At 40.1% G+C, this 17,073-nt stretch overlaps 1 protein-coding gene across 13 annotated transcripts in view; it reads right to left on the minus strand.

Annotated features, from left to right (window-relative positions):
- Nucleotides 1–17,073, minus strand: part of SAP130 (Sin3A associated protein 130) — an 84,779-nt gene that overhangs the window by 53,106 nt on the left and 14,600 nt on the right. For 12 of the 13 annotated variants that reach the window (XR_012376091.1, XM_073885620.1, XM_073885630.1 and 9 more), the window contains 5 exons: nucleotides 15,636–15,760; nucleotides 5,352–5,499; nucleotides 4,881–4,971; nucleotides 4,583–4,687; nucleotides 702–843 (listed from right to left, as the gene is read on the minus strand). Coding sequence is in view for 12 of the 13 variants with exons in the window: in XM_073885620.1 (XP_073741721.1) it covers nucleotides 702–843; nucleotides 4,583–4,687; nucleotides 4,881–4,971; nucleotides 5,352–5,499; nucleotides 15,636–15,760 (611 nt within the window). In the remaining variant the exon portion in view is untranslated. The remainder of the gene's footprint in view (nucleotides 1–701; nucleotides 844–4,582; nucleotides 4,688–4,880; nucleotides 4,972–5,351; nucleotides 5,500–15,635; nucleotides 15,761–17,073) is intronic. The other variant, XM_073885629.1, reaches the window with a different exon arrangement.

The following is a 17,073-nucleotide window of genomic DNA, read 5'->3' on the forward strand; positions in this document are numbered from 1 at the left end:
CTTCCCCCTGCTCGTTCTTTCTCTCAAATAAAATCTTTAAAATTTAAAAAAAAGAGAAAAATATACCTTTATAGAAAAATGTGGCAAACACCACCCTTACTAGGTAATTAGTGCTGACATGGCTAACAATGAGTGGCATGAGCTCTCTGATGTAGTAAGGGTGAGAAGAATGCATCACCTAAATGGTATTTGCTCTAAAAATGCATAACCTAATCTGACTTTGAGGAAACAACCTAACAAGCCTAAGCTGAAGAGTATTCTACAAAAACAACTGGCCTATCTATACTCTTCAAAAATGTCACTGTATGAAAGGGAATGGAAGGCTAAAGAATCATTTTGGATAACTGCACTGTGGTTACGAGAAGGTCTTTGTTCTTTCGGGATGAAAATGAAAGTACTTAGGGATAAAGGGTCATGATGCTGCAACCATACTCTCAAACCAGCTCAAAATAAATCAAACACAGAAACACACTAAATGAAAAAGTAGATACCAGTAGAATACCCATCAAAGGAATGGCTAAATAAACATAGCACATTTTCATAAAATGAAAAATAAATTATACACTGTATTATTTTCAGGAGAAAATCTGAAAATAAGAGTAAGTATATATATACTGTATTTCTCGGACATTTTGTGTTATTGAAAAGTCAAAACAATTAATGACACAATGGGGCAGTGTAACTGGCGCATTCCCTCCTACCTATTATCACTTCGGGTTTCCATGGCCACAGGATTTGGAGAGGCCCGATGACCTGAAATGGGAATCAGGCTACTCCTCTCTGCAGGGTAATCAGGCTGGATCCGAGGAGAAGTGTGTGTAATCTGCTGAGGCACCACCTTAGCTACAAATGCAAAATCCAATCATATTACCTCTCATATGCTTTTATTGGCATGCCAAAACATTTTTGGCCAGCAACAATCTTAAGAACGCAAACACTAATAAGAAGCCTGGATCTTTAGTTTTAATCAAAATAAAAAAAGAAAAATGAGTACATAAGATTCAACTGAATTATTTCAAGCCAATAATCTACTGATACATTCATATGTTCATACTGTTACTTGCCAAAGCAGGGTTCACTATCAATACTTTAACAAAAATACCAGCAATCAGGCCCTTTCTCCCTGACCTGTCTTCCTGGAGACCTTTTTTAAAAGGAGAAAACATTTTAACAACACCAAAAAAAAAACAACAAAATTTGAATACCAACATGGCAAAGACCTTAGCTTCTACTGCAGCATCCATAGCTAATTAGTAATGAATCAATCATTTTAATTTCTAAGTCTCAGTTTCCTCATCTATGGGAAGGCCTTCTTTAGATAATCACTTTATTTCTAAGATCCTTTCAATGTCTTATGATTTTGCACAATACTTAGCAAAATCAAAATGACTATAGAGTTTTCAAATCTAATCTGAGGTTCAAAGTTTGCTCTCCTTTAGCATTTGCAATCAAGTTTTGTTTAGAAGGTACAGCTGAACTGGTACATACTTTAGTGTTCTTACAGACCTGTCTGTTAACTCTAGGAGGGAGTATTTGGAAAGAAAAGCTGCAACCTACATTAGATATATAGAAGGACAGCTACCATCTGTGTAAGACCCCAGTTACACCAGTGACAGGCACATAAACACTGGAGACTAGGATGACGCCACCATATTACCTAAAGTGCAGTCCACTGAATAACAAAGGTAAGCAGCACAAGCCCACCAGGATTCCCAGCTATTTCGTGAGGGAGGCAGCTGGAGAAGTTTCTGAAGGATGATAGCTGGGATGCCCAATTCGACCTCCGATGGTGACTTGGCAGAGAGAAAATGCCGTGAAACATTTTCTGTCAGTACTAAGTAGAGGGGGAGCTGAGTGGGAAGCAACTAAGCCTTATTTTTCCACTGTGCCCAATAAAAGGTAGAAGAAAAGAATGCTCCCAATAGGAATGCAGCTGTCAATTGGCAAAGTGGCTAACTACTTGTTGGTAAACCATACACATGCCCATGAATTTATATCTGTACCTTTTTTCTAATTAAAAAAACCACACATTGTCAGTTATCAAAAAAAAAACTTAAGGAAAAATATAATGCAAAAATCGTTAAGTTGAACATAATGCCACCTCCAAAGATGATCCTGTTTTCTGAATGCTGTGATCATCTGATTCCGCTTTTTAGAATTCCGACACCACTGTCATATGTGGGCCAGAGCATGGAGAAAATAAAGACGGTATTCTATTGGAAATGAGCATTCATTAAAGGCAAATACTCTATGCTTATGGTTAATCAGGCTTTTCCCCCCTGACTAAAAAATGGTTGAATTCAATATTTAACTTCACTTGGAGAAAACAAGTGTCACTTGGAAAAAGCTGCTTAGGTGATTTTAATATACCCACTAAATCCCCACTTGAAAATCAATACTCTAGGGTTAATATCAGGTATCCTTTCTCAACTGAGGTACCTTTGTACAGGGATCCTATAGTGATGTAACAAAGAAATACTTGGCTTACTATGAAAGAAGAAGAGAAAACCAGTGCATAAGCCTGATGGAACTTAGATAAAATCTATCACATTAAGTGGTGGATGTTAAATCTGTTTGGACGCTTCTGTCAAATGGTTTTCACAACTACAATTTAGCAAATGGTTAAAAATCAAAGATAAAAGAGCTGGGAGATACAGAATATAATACTGTAACTTAAGGCAGGTAAAAAGTTGATAGTCTTAGCCAAATGAATGCACATACTTCTGTCTCCTGGTACTCTGAGCTTACTTCCACAGTGTGATCTCTCAGCAAGATACAATGACATAAATGAGAACTAATCTCTAAATAATTCTTTACAGAGATGATTCAAGATGAAACCAGAGAGCCCCTGTAGGGTACACTGCCCTCTTTTATAGGTCTAATTTTCTCTTTAGCTATAGATAGGCTAGTGAGACTCTCGACTATAAAAATGGCAAGAATAAGCCTGGTTCTGTTGTTACAGTGCTCAGGATAACTGATGACACTGTTAGATACAGTTGGAAAACGGTGTGAAGTGACAGTTATGGAACAAGCAACAATCTTTTTCAACAGAAGTTCATCAATGCTAATATCACACACACACTCCCACCCTCCGCCCCACTCTTCTTTTCACAGGAGGGAAGGAACCACCTTCACCTCACAGGGGTAAGAAAGAAGTGTGCTCTCTCTGATGCCAAGTTGCCCCCGTGAGCAGTAGCCTGAGAAAGAGCCAGCAGCAGTATTTTCACTGCTAGAAGCCTACCGTGGGGCTTAGTACCAATTTAAGGATAGGCATGGTTGTGTTATCTAAGGGAGGAGGAAGGGTTTCCTGGGATCCACTATCATTCCAGAAAAGTCCTCCAAGTATGCGCAGAGAGATGTGAAGCTGTCTTACATGGGAAGGAAGGAACTACCGCAGTGCTGGGATGTAGCAGTTGGGGAAGCCATACTTCTGTGTCTGGTCACCAGATTTCTGACAGTTAAGTATGTCAGTGTGTCATCTTACAAAAAGCACTCTTCTAAAAGTTTATGAAAAATATGGCAGCTGTCCCATGTCTCTGGGAGTAAACAGTAAGATGGCATGCTTATTGTCATATAACCAAGGCAAAGCTAATACCAGAAACTAAACCCGGGGCTTGTGAATTAAAGAAAGCAGCACTCTGCCTCAGAAGCCAATCTCTGCTTTGGAAGCTGTGACAGTGAGACACAGCCCCTAGGACAGGTGTCGGCAAACTGTGGGCAAATCCTGCCCGATGTGTTCCTGTATGGCCCATGAGCTACATGTGGGTTCATACTTTGGAATGGCCGGGTGGGAAAAATCAAAAGAACATTTCATGACACATGAGAATTATATGAAATCCAAATTTCTGTGTCCATAAAAGTTCTGCTGAAATGTAGCCACACTCATTTGTTTACGTATTATCCACAGCTCAGCAGTTGTGACATGGACCTATGACGCCTGCAAAGCCTAAAATATTTATTATCTGGCCCTACAGAGAAAGGTTGTCAATCCCTGCTCTTTATGACTCTTTGGCTGCCAGAAACTTTTCAAAGATTTTTAAAAAATATTCAAAGCATATATTTAAAAGGGGAATAAACAAAGCCTAGAAGAAATTTTAGGATGTTCGTGAAGTATCTTGGGGTAGCAGTCAGATGAGAACTGAGGGTAATCAACCCGAGGTATCACCCTTCCTGCTGTGCACTGCCCAGAGAGTTTTCCTGAACAATCCATCAGTGTACAAGTTCTCTTCATTCCAGATCCTTGCTTCCTCCTTTTTCTGTGGATCTCATCTAACTATGTCAATGAAGTTAACTTATTTCTTTAAAAGGCACACACAGGAGAGGTAAAATCTGATGAATGAGGAGTCAAGGTTGTGTTAAAATAAAATTTACTTTCAGCTCTCAAAGATTATTACCCTCTTTTCCCCACTACGGTCAACATCAAGTCTGTATGACAAATATACAAAAATCGAATTCAGTGTTGCTTTGAAAATCAACAATAATTAAAAAAAAAACACCCAATACTAGCCCTCAATATGAAGACCTCATCAGAGGGGCTGAAAAATCCCTTTTAAGCTCTGTGTGAAGGCTGCAGGACACTTACCAACTGGGATGTTTGAGGTGGTCACAGCGGTAGCATGGGATGAATGTGAGGGCATTGTCATGGTAACAATTGTACTCGTGGGAGCTTGTGTGTGTGACACAGATCCTGAAATTGGAGAAAAAAAGTCTTCAACAGTGGCCTCTCTACCCACACTAGATTCTCAAATACCCGAGGAAAGCTCTTGGGAAAAGAGAATTCACCCTATTCTTTTTCTCTGACTGAAGCTGAGAAATGAAAAATTAACTTACCACTCATGCCTCACACCTCCTTAGGAGGAAAAGCAGGGCTGCCAACTTACCGGCCGTGGTAGCTGAAGGAATGGTGTTGGTTGCCAGAATAGGTGCTACGGTTGCTGCAGCCACTGGTGTGCCAGTACTGAAGATAGTTTTCTGGAGGGGGAGGGAGGGGAGATACCCCATGACACAGTTATAAACAAGAACATTTCCCCCTCCATCCAGTTTATTTATTTTAAAGATTTTATTTATTTATTTGACAGAAAGAGAGCGAGAGAGGGAACACAAACAGGGGGAGTGGGAGAGGGAGAAGCAGGCTTCCCGCCGAGCAGGGAGCCCGAGGCGGGGCTCGATCCCAGGACCCTGGGATCATGACCTGAGCTGAAGGCAGACGCTTAACAATTAAGCCACCCAGGCGCTCCTCCACCCAGTTTAAAAGCAATCACTGCCTTCAATATTACTAGGTTCTCGGCAAGTTTTGCACAAATCTGGTTTTAACCCACAGCCTCCAAAGACGGGCTGACCTCTGGTTTTACCTGCGCCATGGTATGAAGCTGTTGCTTTGGTGTCCCCAGTGCAGGATGAGATGGCAGTGTGATTCTTGTGGTTACATCCCGTGACTGCGCAGGACGCTGAATACTAATTGCTGCAGATGGTGGATGCTGGATAGACAAAGTTGGCCGACTGAAAAAGATAGAAAAGACATGATTTCTCACTTGTCTCTAAACACAATGCAGGCAGTTCAGGCCATTTACTATCTTATACTAGACCATCATCATATGGCTGTATTTTTAGGTCTGTGACATCCACAGGTGAACCAATGAAGTAAATGGTCTGTCAAGTTTCCCTTCTGTAAGTCCCATAAACCTATTTCCAAAGGTATCAATATGCACCATGAACTGAATCAATTAATCCTTAGTCATTTTCAGCACTCTCAATGTAGTTAACCAACACTCTAGGACAATCTTGAGTAAGCATTATTATAATCAATACACTTCACTCTGTGGACAAAGCTGGAGATACACACTAAGGTTTTCACATTACGAGGGAGGATTACAGACAACACTGAGTAACAGTAGTGCACCCCACTGCCCCCAAAGCACTAACCCGCTCTCAATTTCCTATCATTCCTTACCATATGATTCCTTCAAAAGTTAGTTATGATTGTCTAATGATTGAAAGGGATATCAACACAGAAACCATGTCAAATTAACTGGCAGCAAGCTACTGAAACTGCAGCAGTGGCAAGAAAACTTGACATTATAACAAAGTTGGCGTCTCAAGTCAGTGGGGGATGAATGGACTATTTAATAAATGATGTTGGGAAGACTATGTAGCCCTTTGAAAAAAATAAAATTGGATCCATGCTTCATGCATTACTACGCCGGGACAAATCAGAAGAGGATCAAAGATTTTACAGCAAATTAAAAAGTACATGAAGAAAAGACAGAAGGATTCTTTTATAACCTCAGAATGGATGAGAGCTTTTTAACTACTAAAAGCTTTCAAAATCCAAAAGCTACAGAAGATCAAAAATTTTACTCTGTGAACAAATAAGCAAACCTACATAGCAAAACACACAAACACACTGTAAGCATGGTCAAAAGACTCATAAATGGAAGTGTAATCTTCTTACTATACTAGGAGCTCCTTGCAGTCAGTGAGAAAAACAGCCCAATAAAAAACAAGCAAAGGATATACATAGCCAGTTCACTAAAAGGAAAACACAAATGGCTCTTTAACAAAGAAATGATGCTCATTCCCACTCATAGGAAGAGAAATACAATTTAAAATACATGGAGATATCACTGTTCACCTACCAGACTGGCAAAAACCCCCAAAATGGACAGCATAATGTTGTTCAAGCTACAAGGAAATAGGCACTTCTCAACATTCTGGAGGGAGTGCGAACTGGTACAAACCCTAAGAAAGGCAATTAGTAGGTACTGAAATTATAACTGCATATACCTTCTGATTACTTTTGGGAATTTGTCCTACAGGTATTTTTTTTTTTTTAAGATTTTTTTTTATTTATTTATTCATGAGAGACACAGAGAGAGAAAGAGAGAGAGGCAGAGAAGCAGGCTCCTAAGGAGCAGGGAGCCCGATGCGGGACCCGATCCCAGGACACTGGGATCATGACCTGAGCTGAAGGCAGACGCTCAATCATCTGAGCCACCCAGGCGCCCTATCCTACAGGTATTCTTGCACACAGAGATAATGACTGAAGTATAAGATTATTCAATGCAATATTACTTATGATAGTCAAGTACGAGAAACAATCTCAAATCCATTCACACACACAATGATCACTGTGCTGGTACTAAGAGAAAAACGAGGCTGTCTAAGTAATGAAACGGGAAACTTTCAATACATGTTGTTATATTTAAAGAAAGTAAAGAGAATATAGGAGTTAATTTGGGGTAAAAAGGATAAAAATAAGAACTGTATTTGAACCTGACTATATTAACACTGGAAGGACATCCAGTTAGATATTACCAGGTAACTTAAAAAAGGTAAAAGGGAAGGAACAGAGGAGAGAGTGACACACCCTACTCATCTTTTTATGCTTTTATATTTTGAAACCATGTGAACACAAATTAAAAAGAAGTGAATAAGCTGAACTCGTAAGGGTAAAAACTTGATTGGGGCTGCACGTTTCTAAACTAAGCAATGGTTTCATCATAAGCATCCTCTCTCAAAATGCTTTAAAAACAGACAGGACAGGGCACCTGGGTGGCTCAGTTGGTTAAGCGACTGCCTTCGGCTCAGGTCATGATCCTGGAGTCCCGGGATCGAGTCCCGCATCGGGCTCCCTGCTCAGCAAGGAGTCTGCTTCTCCCTCTGACCCTCTTCCCTCTCGTGCTCTCTATCTCTCATTCTCTCTCAAATAAATAAATAAAATCTTAAAAAAAAAAAAAACAGACAGGACAGGATATCTGTGAATAAAGTGTTTAAATTGAATGAAGGATGGTTTTCTCTCTGAAGAAAGAGAGCTAAATGCTTTATCATTTGAGTTCAAAGGAAAGCTGAAAAACTGGCCATGGATACAACTATGGAACTTGGTGGAACTCACTGAGGAAAAAGCCTACTACTGGAGACTGGATCTTTATGCTTTCCAGGATGAGCCATTTCCCCAGGCCCATTCCCTATGTTCACCCAAAATGTAAAGGACCCCAAAAGATTTCCTTAAGTGACTCTCATGTTCTCAAGCCAGAAAAAAACCTAGAAATCCTAATTGTAAATCAGGATTGTAAATCCTAAAAAGCTGGATAATCCTAAAAAGTCCTGGGGTCATTCTTTTCAAGCCTTTCTAGTATGCCTCTAACACTAGTCATTTTTAAAAGGCTGGGAACGAGGAATGGATGTTCTCTGGTAATTTAAATGACCACTTTGAGATTTTGTTTAGGTTTCATTCTCTATCCACATTATGGTAGAATCCACTTTTTATTATGAATAACATAGCCCAAAAGTTACATCCAGAAACACAAAGAAGAAAAATACAAGCTCTGTGGCTATTCCACAGTTAGCCTTATCAGTCACCGGCAGGGCGGCAGCACACTGGTAAGATGACTACTAACTTAGCCGGTACGTGGTAGGCCAATTCTGACCAGGACCTCCACTACCACACTGACAGTTCAAGTACCTCTGTGGATCCTGAAATTACTGAAGATGACCATTACACCAGTTGTCGTGGGAGTTCAAATGCATGCTGTAGGGTCAGGTGTTTGGTACAATCCCTGCGGAATCAGCCTGAGGATATTACTCTTGATGTGGCAAGTGGAGACGCAGACCTTGCTCAAAGTAACAGGATTCTGAACACCACTGGTCCAGTCAGTGAATAATAATTAGGATCTTGTTTTGCAGCCTGGCTTCTTCCCTGTATGGCTTTCACACCCTCCTGAAAGGTGACTTTAGAATAACATGAGAAGAATGATATTTGCTGACATAGACCACCTGCATAAAAGAATCGTCACTGCAACTATCAGGATGTCTCTGTGGCTTTAACAGATAAAAATCCATTTTGGAGACTGGAGTTTTAATAGTTGACAACATACTACGCTAAGCACAGTGCCATGTAAGACACTGGCTCCCAGCATTTATGATGAAAACCAGAGAGATATATGTATATATAATTAAAATAATGACAAAATTTAGGACAGATGAACTTAATTATAAAAATAATTTTGAAGTCTCATAACAAAGAATAATGTCAATATTCAAATCACCAGGAAAGGGTCTCCTCAATTCACCTGAAACATACTCATATTTAAAAGGTCTGGGTCATAAAAAAAAAAATAGCCAGAAAACAATATTTATGTTAAGTATTTAAATACGTGTTTAAGTGCTTTTGAAAGCACAGACTATAGTACATGGTAGTCTCTGACTTTCATTTACTCTTAATGAAAAAAAAAAAAACTACAAACATGTCAATAAGGTACATTACATGTTAGGCATATTTTAATTCCTTTACATATGTTAATATAAGCACTCCTTATAATGACCTGTGAGGTAGGTAGTATTATTGCCATTTTCTTTTTTCCCCCATAGATTTATTTATTTGAGAGAGAGAGAGAGAGAGAGAGAGACTGAGAGAAAACACGTGCATGAGCCGGGGAGGAGCAGAGGGAGAGGGAGAGGGAGTATCCTCAAGCAGACTCCCTGTTGAATGTGGAGCCCGACATAGGGCTTGATCCCAGGACTGTGAGATCATGACCTGAGCCCAAATCAAGAGTTGGACACTCAACTGACTGAGCCACCCAGGCACCCCTATTATTGCCATTTCTAGGTGAGGAAATTGGGGCATTTACTCTTTGGCCTAGCACTCCCACTTCCACAGATCTTGAAAGTATACCATCACAAATATGCAACAGCACCCGCTGAAATGTCCATCAGTATGTCCGTAAGCTGGGGTACAACAGCTAAAAATAAAGAGAGTAAATAAGATATCTCTATGTACTGATTTGGATCATCTCCAGAATATATTAAGAGAAAAATGAAGGTAAAAAACAGTATATATAAATACAATATGCTGTATTTTCTTTGAAAGTTACGTCTTTTTTTTTCTTTTTTTAAGATTTTTATTTATTTGAGAGAGAGAGCCAGAGAGCAAGCACAAGCAGGGGGAGAAGAAGAGGATGAGGGAGAAGCAGACTCCCCACTGAGCAGGGAGCCCACCATGGGACTGGATCCCAGGACCCCGGGATCATGACCTGAGCCGAAGGCAGACACTTAACCGACTGAGCCACCCAGGCGCGCCCCAGGATGCTATATCTGAGGGACAGAGAGGAGAGTGATACTCTTCACTGTATACCTTTTTGTATATTTTTATTTTGGAAATATGTGAATGTAAATTAAATAACAGAAAATGTTACTACATATCTCACAGAGAAAACAATCACTTCAAGTGACCTCTGAATATATTCTCACTCCGTTTTGTGGGATCTAGTTTGAACACGAAAGAACGGGGAGGAAGTCTTAAACTTCACACTCAGTCTTACTGTTAATCTACAGAAAATAAGGGGTTGATTTAAGACGTGAACTTGGGACTCTGAATTGTTACTTTGAAACTTTTTTTTTTTACATTATGGACCAAAAAACCAAGTAGTTATGTTAATGTCTTGACACAAGGTTTGCAGTATAAGAGAAAAGATGTACAAATATAAAACTGAAGAAAAAAAAACCTATTAATGTTAAATTTCATTTGGAAGTATCAGTATGAAGACATGACTGTGTTTACTACATTGATTACTTCCGTCCACAGAAAGAGCCAAAAGCAACGATACCCCGGGAGCAATGTATACCCTTAGCTCCCAGATCTTGGGTTCTAATTACCATTCTCCACTAAAAAGAACCAAGAACGGTTGGAGAAATGGCTGATTTCAAGACTAGGGAGGCAGAAAAATAAAAAAGGGCCTCATTTACCATGTACCAAAAAGTAGAAAGTACTCAAAGTCCAAGAGGAGTTATCAAAATGACACTCAAACCAGTTTGAAGGGGTTTCTCACTAGCCAAATTTGGGGCAACTGGGAAAAAAAAGGATTTTCATTAAAATACACTGAGTAAATAAAACACCCCTGAGTCCACAGTGGCAACTCACCCCTACACAAAAAAGATCAGAGATTAAGCAGGGTCAGTCAGCTAGAAAGTGCTCCCACGTCTGTTGTCTTAATCAATATACCCTTTCTCCTAGTGATGAGATTTTCTTTAATGGTCTCAAAGACTGCTCTAGGGATAGAGACCCAATTTAGAAACTTGACACAGAAAATATGCAGTTAATTTACAATGAGTGAACCTGTGACCATCCTCCAGTGTTGAGCTGGATCTTTGTTTGACTTCTTTAGAGTGAGGACAAGAAGTATTGCAGGCAGAGACTGCTGATGTGGGATTTTCTCCTCCTCTCAGAGAACAGTAACAAAACAAAAAGGAATGCAGTCTCCATCTTTGGCAACATTAAGAGACACCTGAAACCTCAAACCACAGAAGAGGTAGCAGAACTGCCAAGGGCAGTGATACCCAAACAGGGACACAGGAGTCAATGCACACAGGATCTCTGCAGCTACAAGTTAAGGGACAAATCCAGTTAAGTATAATTCTCCAAAGTGAGGAGCGCACTCTGACACAGAAAACCAAAAACTTGTGTTTGTAACAGTAGGAGCTGTCAGTGAAGCAGGACCTGGACACGTACCAGTTCCAATATCCAATAATCAACGACGTAGGGCTGAACTAAGAACCACACACACGGATAAGCGCCATGTGAAAAACAGCATGTGGTGAGGGGTGCCTGGCAGGCTCAGTGGGTAGAGCGTGTGATTCTCGATCTCAGGGTCACGAGTTCAAGCCCCATGTTGGGCACAGAGCTTACTTTAAACAAACAAACAAATAAACCAAAAAAAAAAAAGACCCCAGCATGTGGTGAGACCCGAGGAAAAGAGAAATTGCCATCTGGAGCAGTCTATTTTCACTGGCAGGAGAGAAGTACAACCAAGAAAACACGAACAGAGTATCCTGAGTCGTTAGGAAAATTTCCCCTAATCCAGTACACAGCCCAGCCTACAAGAACCAATTACAAATAGCTGATGCACAGTAAGTTCAACTCCACTGAAAGATGAGTACTCAGAAAGCAACCAGCACAAGATCTATTTCATGATGCTACAAGAAAAATGGTGGACAGAAAAAAGGGAATTTCACTAGAAAAGGCTTTCACTAAATAGATGAAAATTGTACCATGAATGAAGAAAGGTAATGAAATAACTCCTTCCACGAAATGAAAACACAAAGCAAAGATGGAAGAGCTCATTGGACAAAATGATAAGACAACAGGAGACAGGCATAGCTCAATAAATAAGCATAGCTCAAGAGAGAAAGAGAAGAAAATATCCAGCTGCATCAGGAGTGAAGGCAAAACTAAAAGTAGAGCATGACAGACAATGCTGGAAACTCAGTAAGAAACAGAGAAGACTGTGAGAAAATTAAGCAGAATCAAAAGGGAAAAAATTAAAGCTTAGATAAGGAAGTTGTGCAAAAAAGATCCAACAAATACGTAACTGGGTGCCCCCTCACTAAAATGGAATAGAATGAACATATAAAGATACATTCAAGAAAACTGTTCATATAGTTTCATGCTGCAGATTAAAAAGGTACACCATGTTTCAGAACAAAACAATACATAATAGTCACTACAAAACTCATCCCAGGAAAGTCACTGAAATTCAAAGATAAAGAATCTTAGGCAATCAGGCAAAAATATCAAGATCCTTTTAAGGGATTAAAAAAAATCAGGCTATCCAGTTCTAGAAGGCAAAGGAAAAATAGCGATAAAATACAGAAAAAAAATACAGAAACCAAAAAAATTATCACCTAAATTACTGCTTAAGTATAATGATACCTGCAAAATGATTTGGAATATGTGAAAATGCAAAATACTGGTCCTGTAAGTCCTTCTTGAAGAAAGTAGCAGAGAATAAATTTCATTCAACCACGCAATGAACAATAAGAAACGATAAAAAAACCTGGCAGACAGGATTACTCTAACACAAAAAGTAAGACAACTTTCTTTTTGGAACTTTCCTTCATTTCTATGCCTTGAACCAATTTAATTAATATTGGTTTCTCTGGTCTTTGAGAGTTTGGTAGAATTCAATGAAACTGTCTGGGCCTGGTGCTTTTCCGGAAGATACTACTTTGAAATTTTTTTCTATTTCTCCAGTAGAAGTTGGTCTATTTAAACTTTCTGGCTCCAGAATTCAAAGGGAGCTAGATATTAGAAATTTATCACTGTTATAGATTTAAGTAGAAAAATCATCTGGTCATTAGGGTGTCTGTCTGTTTAATTCACTAGTGTATTTCTAGTGCCCAGAGCAGTGACTGCCACAACGCTGAAAATACATCTGACAAAATTCAACATCTGTTTTTATTAAAAACTCAATACACTGGAAAATACAGATACTTTGATAACATGGTTTAAAAAAAAATTAACTCATTTTCACTGTATACACATTCATAACTTTTGAATTTCTTCATACCATTTGAATATATACAAATAATATAAAATTAAAATGAACAACACAGTCTATTTTATTTTGGGCAATTGTGTCTCTTTGTACCTCAGGCAATATTTTCAATTACCAGAAAGTGTCCTTATTTTACTGAAGAGGAGACTAAGAGGCAGGAAAGTTGAGAAACTTGCCTAATGTCACACAGCTAGTGAATGAAAGAGCTAATGGTTAAATATAAGTCCTAAGTACACTTCTGCATTTAAAAGTTAACTTTCTTCAGAGTTCCGTTCCAGGCCCTCTTCTTATTCATTCCCCCTGGAGAGACTCAGATTACCTCAAAGCTTTAACTGTAGCCCACAGGCTGATGACTTCCAAACCCATTCATTATCTCTGGCACCAACATCTCTTCAATCACCTGCTGACAAATGCCACTTGATTGTTCCATGGATAAACTCAGTATCCCGTAAGTCAACATTCTTTCTAAAACTCACTTTCTTTCCCTTGTTTCCTTTTTATTTACTTGGTCAAACAAGGAAGAAACCAAGGAGGCATCTAGACTTACCACTCTGCCCTGCCTCCAGCTGGCAATTGAGAGTTATGGATGGTCTCCAGTCTGACAGCTTTAGTCTCCATGCCTACTACCCCTTCTTCTGTTCAGTGAATCACTTCTTGTTTATATTGCCAAAGGCACCACATAACCAAACGCATGAATCAAGAAAGACCTCCTGGCAAGACTCACATCCCACTGCCTCCCTCCAACTTCCACAGCCTTACCACGTTATGGCTTGGGATCAGAAGGACAAACACCATCATGTCTTCACCCAACTGTGTCATTTCTAGGAAGCATCACAGATCATTCCCTCATCAACCAGACTATCCCTGTATGGCTCTATAGATCTCTCCCTTTTCAGATACTCAACCCTTCCGTTGCAGCCTCTGAACTTACAGTCCATTTAGCAAAATCCCCTACATCCTCAATCTCTTCTCTGAATGTATACTTTACCTCCCTGCCCTAATGAGTCTGGGTTCTCCCCTGAGAACACTGCTTCCCCTTCCAGCCCTCTCATCCAGGAGACATTTTTTCTCTCATAAACCTCTTTCCCATCTATACAGTCTTCCTAAATAATCTTCACAACTCTCCCCTGGACTCCAAACTCATCTATTAACCAATCTCATCATCTCTACTTGGGTGCTCAGAAGTCAGCACAACCTTCCAATGCCCAAAACTAGTCTGGAATTCCTCCCCAAAACCTACTCCTCCCACTGTTCCTCATATCAAGTTACTGCAACTCCACCTTTCTAGCTACATAGGCCAACTAGCAGGGCCAGAATCCTGACTCCTCTTGTTCTCTCACTGCCCCTACGTAATTCCTCTGAAATCCTCAACCAACTTCAAAACTCTATTCTGAATCTAACCATGTCTTTCCACCTCCAGCAATGATCTCTTCTGGATTCCTACATACCTTTCTAAACCATCTCTCCATTTCCAGCTTTACCTCTCCACAGTAGCCAGGCTTCAGACCATGACGCTTCTCTGCTCAAAATTCTGCTAAGGCTTCCCGTTGCACCCCAGCAAAGTCTAAACCTGTAGAGGGCTTCCGAAGGCCCGAATCTGGAGACCCTGTTACCTCCTAAAATAATCTCTTGCCACTCTCCTACCATTAGCCTCTTGCTTCCTCTTACTATGGCAAACACACTCCTGTCTTGGGGCCTTTACACTTATTGTTCCCACTGCTTAGAATGCTCTTATCCCACACAGCCACATGGCTCATTTCAATACATCTTTCAATTTTCTGCTCCAATCTATTCTTTTTTTTTTTTTAAAGATTTATTAATTATTTATTTTTGAGAGAGTGAGAATGAGAGAGAGAGAAAGAGTACATGAGAGTGGGGAAGCAGGCCCCTCACCGAGCAGGGAGCCCGATGTGGGACTCGATCCCGGGACTCCAGGATCATGACCTGAGCCGAAGGCAGTTGCTTAACCAACTGAGCCACCCAGGCGCCCTGCTCCAACCTATTCTTAACAACAGTCCTCCCAGATCACCTTACAGGAAATAGTAAGCCTGTACTGCTTAACCTGTCACTCCAAATCCCACCCTATCTAATTTTTCCCCAAAGCAACTTTTCACCATCTAAAAAACTTCACTTTTTTATTTCTATGTCTCCAGCCCCTAAACACAGAAACTCTATGAGGACAGGTTTTATCTCCAGCATCTAGAACACTACATAGCTCATAAAAAGCACTAAGTATTTACTGAGTTAAATGAAAGGAAAGGAAAAAGGGAAAGGAGGAGGGCCTGATCTCCAAACCCCCAAATATACCTAAGTGCTGAATCAGTAGCATGTGCTGCAGTTGTAGTAATGACTGGAGACTGAGCTCTGGTGGCTGAGACAGTTGCTACCACAGCAGGAGGGATGGTATTAGAGGTGGTCACAGGTGGACGAGACTACCAAGAGAAAAGAAAAAATATTTCATTTAAAACAAGAAGCAAAATAAAATACAGTAAGCCAATCACTGAAAGTATAATTTGAAACTTGGGCCTTCAAACAAGCATGTTTGTGTCCAAATGAAAGCAAATTCTCACCATTCTGATTAAGAAATTCTCTTTTCAGATAGGTAATTTTAACACCCAAGAGAGAGAATTACCAAAAAATACCCTATTTTGGCTGGATGGACTATATAAATTCCTCCTTTCATCCAGTAGGACTGGATGAAACATTTTGTTCTATTAGTAGGAGTTGGGATCCAACCCTTCAGATCTAGAGTGCCCGCAGATTTGTTGGTTCTGGTGTAGACATTTTACACTACCAGACAACCAAGTGCTTTCCACAGGGTGATCTCAGCCATCGGATGGAACTCCTGGCTCTCAGTCCCTCTAAGCTAGCAAACACATGAAAACAGCACTTGCCTGTGGAAGATTCAGGGTGCCCAGAGGCTCTCTGGCTGTTTTCACATGGAAGTACTTCCTGTACCTTGCCCTATACTACATGTGTGTAAAATCTTCACCAGACAAACGAGTTTTCCACCCTGGGCTTCACATGCTTGTCCACCATCGATTCTTTCCATCATCTGAGCTCTCCTCTGAGTAGTCCCTTTCTTGACCCTGATCTACACAGTTAAATTCGCAAATTCCGCCCATTCTGGATCTACCTCTCACCTCCAGACCTTTACCTGTTGTGCCTGCTGTTACAGCTTGTTGTCTCACAGTAGGATCGTCACACTATCTTTAGTGAACTCCTTGTCCTGGTTCTTTCTCTAATCCTTTCTATATACCATTTATGCTCCAGGGGCCTAATGAGCCTCCAAATGTGTTTTATTAGCCAGCAAGGTCTCTTATTTTGTTTTAAATTGAAAACTCTACGCTGGAGATGTACTATCTTGTGTCCTACTCGGCACCCTTCCTTATTGTCTTAAATTCTGCTGTTCCACATACATTACCAGTCTGGCCCCCAAAAGTATTTGAATTTTCATCTCCTGTCTGTGATTCAGCTCATTAATCTTTCAAGGATATTTCTTTGATCGTATGTTACTGTGTTCAAAAAACTTAGTGGCTCTCTGTTGTGTACAAAATCAAATTTATACTCTGTATCTTAGAGCTCTGAATTTAGAGACATCACAAGTCACCTCATAACACACTATACCTCAGTAGTACTGCGCTCACAGATTTCCTTGGAAAAAAGTTGAAAGGTACAGACCGTCTTCCTTGAAAAGCATGCACACGTGCATAATAACATGCACAAAATATGCAGGGGCTCATAA

Source organism: Callorhinus ursinus, unplaced genomic scaffold (assembly GCF_003265705.2).
Source record: "Callorhinus ursinus isolate GAN/ISIS: 27379988/994484 unplaced genomic scaffold, GSC_fseal_2.0 scaffold2, whole genome shotgun sequence".
In the NCBI taxonomy this organism is placed as follows: domain Eukaryota; kingdom Metazoa; phylum Chordata; class Mammalia; order Carnivora; family Otariidae; genus Callorhinus; species Callorhinus ursinus.